General features: G+C 51.6%; 1 protein-coding gene across 2 annotated transcripts; it reads left to right on the plus strand.

Moving 5' to 3' along the window:
• Nucleotides 1-4069: 4069 nt before the first annotated feature.
• Nucleotides 4070-6514, plus strand: LOC111938341 (putative killer cell immunoglobulin-like receptor-like protein KIR3DX1). Of its 2 annotated transcripts, XM_086853623.1 has the most exons (5): nucleotides 4070-4367; nucleotides 4458-4493; nucleotides 4689-4952; nucleotides 5183-5464; nucleotides 6043-6514. In XM_086853623.1, exons 1-5 carry the CDS (start codon nucleotides 4337-4339, stop codon nucleotides 6168-6170), a joined length of 741 nt encoding a protein of 246 aa, XP_086709749.1. In that variant the 5' UTR covers nucleotides 4070-4336; the 3' UTR covers nucleotides 6171-6514. The 2 variants fall into 2 exon arrangements, with proteins under 2 accessions (XP_086709749.1, XP_023795769.1); XM_023940001.2 differs by having other exon boundaries at nucleotides 4250-4493.
• The last annotated feature ends 150 nt before the right edge of the window (nucleotides 6515-6664 follow it).

Genomic DNA, 6664 nt, shown 5'->3' on the forward strand with positions numbered 1-6664 from the left:
ACAGCTGCTGCTGTGCCAGAGGATGGCATTGTGCTCACAGGGAGGGCTGGGAAAAGAGAAGGGGGATGTTCGGGTGGTGGCGTTTGTCTTCTCAAGCCACTGTTGCTGTGATGGAGCCAGCCAGGGGATGGCTGAACCTGCCAGTGGGAAATGGGGAATTCATCCCTTGGTTTGCTTCGCTTGCACGTGCAGCTTTTGCTTCCCTCATAAAGCAACGTTATCTCAAACCAGAAGGGGTTTGGTTTTTTTCTCTTTGACCATTTGATTCACTCCACCGTCCCACCAGGATCATGTGTAGGGCTCAGTTGTTGTCTGACAGAAGGAACATAAAATGAGTCCTTCCCTTGATAGGTGCAATAAAACTGACCCTTCTCTTCCCTGCTTTTTCTGTGTGCTGGGCTGAGGGGTGGACAGGGCAAGGTGAGGCACCTCCTGGGCCACTTGGAACAGTTTTGCATGTCTGGAGCAAAGTCTTCATTGTAGTTCTCTCGGGATGTAGCACAGCCAGAACAAACACCGGTGTTCAGAGACAAGGGACAGGGAGGGATCTAACTAGAAGTTTATCCTCCAGCATCTCGGCTCTCAGAATTAAGGCAAAATTTGAAAAATTGAAACTGAAAATGAAAGGCAAAAATAGGCAGATCATAAAAAAAGGAAGTAGAACCCAAAACAAGTATGACTTTTTTTTTTTTTTCTCTCTCTTCTGGAAAATGTAGGTTCACTGAAAAACCAATAAAACCTTCTTTTAAGAAAGAATCAGTTCTTATTATTCTGGACTAATCTGAAACAACTCAGGTGGAAAACATGTTTTCCTGTTGGTATTTTCAAGAAGAATATTTTAGTATTTTAAATTCAAGACAATGCTTTATCACAGTATTTGAATTAATGCAGAAAGTGTGAAAAAGTAACCAAAAAAAGAAGATAAAAACATAATTTACATAAAATATTTTTTAAATTTAATTTTTTTAATTCTTCTCATTTGTCTTCTTGAATAGCATTATTTTCCAAGGTTTTGGCTTTTTACCAAAATTCTAAAATTTGTGTGACAGGTAAGAAACCATTTGTAGCTTAGTTTAATGGTTAAAATCTAAAAATGTCTGTGGCACAAATTATAGTGAACGTTGCACCATGTCAAATTTTGGGTGTACCTCAGTGGTTGATGCTGTTTGCCCTGAGCACCTGAATTTGCTGCTTCTCTCCAGCAGAGGCAGGTGTAGAATGATGTGAAGTCTGCTCTGACATTTTTAATGCCACCTTTCCTGGGAATCCTGCTTCAGACTGGTTCTTGCTGCTCTCTGGCCTCGCCACTGGAGGACACAGCTGCATGCTCATGTGGTGGTGTGTGAACAGACAGGTTTGTTTCACGCTTAGCTTGACTGAAGATGCTTCTGCACGTGTTTACTTTGTGATTAAGACCTCCACTGAGAGCCAGGGAGAATCCAGGCAGGAAATGACAGCCAAGGCCTGCAGGGCTATAGGGAGACATGGACTCAGGTGTTGTGAACATGATGGTCCCACCAATGAGCAGGTCAAAGATCATTGCTGGACTGACTCGGAGCACTGCAACAGTTGCTAGATTTTGGCAGCAGGGCTGGTTTCTTGTGATATTTGCATGGCTTGGAAACAGCTTGTATTTTTTTTATTCTTCCCTTTTTTTTTTTTTTTTTTCCTAGTATGGACATACTTCTGGTCTAGTGAGCGACCTGAGGCTGCAGAATTAAACTGGGGAAGGTAGATGACTGAAATGGAAATATTATGTAATGATAGTTTCCTTCAGGGCCAAAAAAAGAATAAGCTACTGTTTCACTTATTTGCACTGTAGCCAGGAGTTTGCCTCCATGATCCTGATGGGTCCCTTCCAAGTCAGCATATTCTGTGATTCTAAGGTGAGAATGCCCAGTGGTAGATATTAATTCCTGGGAATATTGATTCCTGTCAGAGGGTGATATTTCTCTTGCTGATGAGTGAAGATGTGCAGCAGCCTTGTCTTGTAGGCAATGCAGTTGCTGAGGAGGCACCTTTGGGCAATAGAGAGGTGTAGCTGTAGCTGAGGGTGAAACCCACATCACAGGGGAGTTCTTTGGAACTGCTTAAATGGATATAAGGAATTGTCTCCAGACACATCTTTCCATACCCCTTGTAGAAATGTTTACGGTGGTAGGACTCTGATAGTGCATTGTTCATTAAAGCTTTTGATCTTTAAGCTCAAATGTGCTTTCAGGGGTACAACAAGGGGCACATGTGGGAGGCCCTGTGTGCCTGTCCAGACCTGTGGGACTGTCTGTGTCTGTGTGTGACCCCACCTGCCCTCTGTGAGCTCCAAAACTCCTTGGAGCTGTGGCAGCCTCCTCTCTCTCCCAGGCTGCTCCTAACAGTGGTGATGGAGGGGGAAAGCTCTTTCCATGGTCCCGTGCTCTGGATGTGCACCCAGAGGTTGGTCTTTGGCTGAGGGATGTGAGAAAAGGCTCTCGTAGAAGGGAGCAAGGATTCCAATGTGCCCATGGATGGGCCCACAGAGATGCCACCAACATCATCCAGGACAGTGTGAGCAAGGCCAGAGCCACAGAATGGCCAGGGCTTGTTCTCCACTGAGCACAGGTGAGCCCAGAGCAGTTTGGTGTGGCCAGTGGGGGCTGTGGAGACAAATGGGCCTGAAAGGAGGCTCTCCAAGGAGCTGCTGATGCCTTCTTGGGGCTACCTAAAAAGAGAGGCCAGACAAAATAAAGGGAATAATAAACAGTTATATTTATTGAAGGACATTTCAGGTACAGATACAGGCAGATTCAGGTACATTTCAGGCAGATGAAGTGCCCCAGGAGCTACACCCAAAATGGACTTTCATGGGTTTTCAGACTTTTGTAACTTTTATAAGTTTGGTCCATTTGCATATTGGGGGTTAATCTTCCAATTACAGCTTCAGCTAATGAAGTAATTAACCCCAAATTTGTTGTCACCCTCCCCCCCCCCCCCCCCCAACAATTCACTTTTGTTTACTTTTCTTGGGGTCTGAGATAGTGAGGTGTCCTTGATTCCCAGGTCTGGAGAGGAATTGTTTTATCTGACTAAAATAGGAAAGCAGTAGCTAGCAATCTATATGGAGTTTAGGGTTATACACTAAACAAGTGTAGGCTTACAAATATATGAAAAATATAAAAGCTAAAATACTAAGGCATCAGTGCCAAAATCAGCTGAGGCTGGGGGAGGTTAGACAGGAGAGAGGGCCAGAGGAGGTGCCCAGAACAGGAAAAGGCCTTAGGGCACCCTGCTGCCAAAACTTCTTTCCCATGGAATATCCAAGGGAGACCATAAAGGTCAAAAGGGGGAAGAAAGAAAAGGGTAGAAAGGGTCTGGAAGAAGTCCAGCTTTGCCTTTTTCCCCTGATTTACACCCATACAACCCCCACCGCTACCCAGCCCTGAGCCTTCCCTGTTTTTCCTGCAAGGCCCAGTTGTGGCAGAGGTTGCAGACACAAAGGGGACAGGATGTGCTGCCTGCAGCTCACAGGAGGGCACGGAGCTACAAACACTGCCACCTTCAGAGAAGGACCCTGGACAAGCTACCCCAGGTCCCGCACAGCCCCAGTGCCAGAATCCATTTGTTCCCTTCTCCCACACGCACTTGCCCGGTTTCATTCACCCCTCATTATTGCCAAAGGGAGCTCTGTCTACATCACCCAGAGAAGATGCAGTTGAGGTGCACCTGGCTCCAGGTGTGGGGTGGAAGGGAGCAGCTGTCTGGAGTAAGGACCATTGGCTGCTGCAGTGTGGGACTGGGGGATGTGGATGGATGAGGAGTGGGACCAATCCTGTGGGGTGCACCCAAACCTGCAGGTTTGCTGTTCCTTCTGCAATGAAAGACACTGTAGGCCAGGAAGATACAACTGCCCCTGAAAAGGTGAAAAAGGAAGTCAAGTTCATTACCTCCTATTTCTTTCTGTCGAGCCAGCAAACTTGTGGGTTTGTGGTTGCAAAACAACCCTCTATTTCATAAGGCAGAGAAGAAGCCATTTCCCCATCAAGTGACCGGATCTAAGAAAGAGAAAGAAAAGGCCTGATAGCCTTTCCCCCAAGGCCTGCAGGATCCTAAGTCATCACAGGGGCCCAGCCCTGGGCATGTGACAGGGACATTGTAGTTCCAGTTCAACCATTGCAGCCCTGCAGTCGTGCTGCAGAAACCCAAGCCCTGGGACAGAAGGTGGCTGTGGTGGACAGCAGGTGGTAACGAGGTCGCATCAGGAGCCACAAGAAGCCACCCAACTGCTCAGTGCCTCTGGCCAAAGCCTTCCTCTGAAGAAGCCCTGCTTGAGCCGAATACAGAGGGAGCCAAGAGGGACGTGATGCTGCCTGTGACTCATGTGCTGGCCTTCGGTGAGTGCCAGAGGCTGTGGGAGTTCCTAGAGGGCGACAGGAGGTGTCCAGACACTCCACAGAGATGTTACACAGCTGCTTCTCTTGCAGGCGCTTGGCTGGTGGCACAGAGCGAGGCTACACTGAGTGAGTATCTTGAGGAGATAGATGGGGAGTTTGGACACATTTCTGGGCCCACCTATCTCTCAGGGCTTTTCCACAGCCCTCTGGAACAAAACTCACCCTTATGTGGAGACAGGGCCTGATGGCAGCCCTGGGCTCACGGCAGGGCAGCTGCTGGGGGCTCCCTGCCTGTCTGGCAGCACCTCTCTCCCTGTGCAGGTGCCCCCACAATCTCCATCTTCCTGAAGCCACCTGGGGTGATCCCACTAGGAGGCTCCACCACCATCTGCTGCATTTGCCAGCACAGCTCTGGGAGCTTCGTGCTGTACAAGGGCAGCCACCGGCTCCATACCCAGAGTGGCAGCAGGGCTGAGTTCTCCATCTCTAACGCCACCTCCCAGGACAGTGGTACCTACAACTGCCATTACCTGCAGGGAAGCACTGTGCTGGCTCGAAGTGATGAACTGGAGGTCTTTGTGGAAGGTGAGAGAGATGTTTCCCCCTCTTATGGGGTCACATGCCCCAGAGCACACCAAGATGCCCATAGCCATTTCCATGATGGGCAGGGTTCTTCCTCCTCTTCCCTGGCTTGGAGAGGTGGGGACCATCTTCACTTCTGCCTGAGCCAGCTGGTGGCTTCACAGAGATGCTGGAGCTCCTGGCACCACATCAAAGCTCTCTGCACCTTCTCATTCCCTCTCCTGTCCCCACAGAGCTCCATCTCCCCAGACCCCACCTCTCTGTCCTGCCTGGCCACGAGGTGATTGCAGGAGCTGATGTGATGTTCCGCTGCAGCTCCACACACCCCAGCACCAGCTGTTACCTGTACCTGGAGGGGCAGATCCGAGCCCAGCTACTGTCAAGGGAACGAGGTGACTACAACCTCTCCCACGTGCAGAACGGTGACAGCGGCCGCTACAGCTGCCAGTGCTACACCATCAATGCTTCCAGAGAATGGTCTGCTGTCAGCAACACCCTGGACTTGGTGGTGAGAGGTGAGACATCCAGCCTCAATCCTACTCTACGTTCTGGGGGAACTAGAAAAGAAGATTTAGGACAGGAAAGCAGCTCTAAGAGGGGTCCAAGCAGAGGATTACAGCTTCCTTCAGCTGTGTTTGAGCCTGGCCAGCTCCTCAGAGACCCTACAGATACAGAGTTGCTGGGCTGACAGGTCCAAGAGTCAAAGGACACCTCTCCCTGCACCTCCCAGCCCCAGGGACAATCATATATCTTGTCACAGCTCAGTGTCACAATTTCACTGGCAGTGGCATCTGAGGGCCAGCTCCATGTTTCTTCCCTCCTTCCCACCTTTGGTACCACCAAAGGGTGGGGTCACAGGTGAGCGGCTGAGTAGGGGGTGCTCCAGAGGACAGGGATATGGATTGTGCAGCTGGGGGTCCCCTCGGGGCTCCCTTTGCTCCCTATGAACTTCCCTTCGCGTCTCTTTAGCCCAGGATCTCCCTGGGGTGTCCCCTTGCCCTGTGTGTCCCCTTGGATCCCCTGCTGTCCCCACGGGAGGGCTGGGATCTCCCGGTGGGTGGCTCCCCAGTGACGGTGCCCTGTGTCCCTGCAGATTACACGCTGTGCAACGCCGTGCGCCTGGCGCTGGCGGCCGCGCTCCTGCTCCTGATGCTGCTGATGCTGCTGGGGCCGCTCACGGTGGGGGCGGCACGGAGCCACTGCTGGAGGAGCCGCTGCTGAAAGAACCACAGCTGGAGGAGCCGCTGCTGAAAGAACCACAGCTGGAGGAGCCACAGCTGGAGGAGCCACAGCTGGAGGAACCACAGCTGGAGGAGCCACAGCTGGAGGAGCCACAGCTGGAGGAGCCGCTGCTGAAAGAACCACAGCTGGAGGAGCCACAGCTGGAGGAGCCACAGCTGGAGGAACCACAGCTGGAGGAGCCACAGCTGGAGGAACCACAGCTGGAGGAGCCACAGCTGGAGGAACCGCCCGCTCCCCGCAGGCAGCGCTGCCCCGCCGGGCACCGCCCCGGGCAGGCCCTGCCAGCAGCTCCAGCTGCGATAAATAAAGCGGCCCTGGCACCATCCCCGTCCTGGTTCCTGTCCTGGTTCCTGTCCCGGTCCCGGCTGCCTCGGGAGTCTCACAGGGCGGGCGGGCGGTGGAACAACCAGAAACACGCAGAGGGGCGGGCCGGACACTGACCACTGCACTGACCTCTGCACTGACCTCTGCAC

The sequence above is a fragment of the Cyanistes caeruleus genome, chromosome 16 (genome assembly GCF_971803275.1).
Source record: "Cyanistes caeruleus chromosome 16, bCyaCae1.hap1.1, whole genome shotgun sequence".
Taxonomy (NCBI): domain Eukaryota; kingdom Metazoa; phylum Chordata; class Aves; order Passeriformes; family Paridae; genus Cyanistes; species Cyanistes caeruleus.

What these genes read in the sequence shown, in the direction of transcription:
- LOC111938341 (XM_023940001.2), top strand. Translation starts at nt 4,337, where the DNA reads ATGCTGCCTGTGACTCATGTGCTGGCCTTCGGTGAGTGCCAGAGGCTG. An exon ending in ACTGGAGGTCTTTGTGGAAG is followed by an intron (nt 4,953 to 5,182) that starts GTGAGAGAGATG and finishes CTGTCCCCACAG; the next exon opens with AGCTCCATCTCCCCAGACCC. An exon ending in CCTGGACTTGGTGGTGAGAG is followed by an intron (nt 5,465 to 6,042) that starts GTGAGACATCCA and finishes GTGTCCCTGCAG; the next exon opens with ATTACACGCTGTGCAACGCC.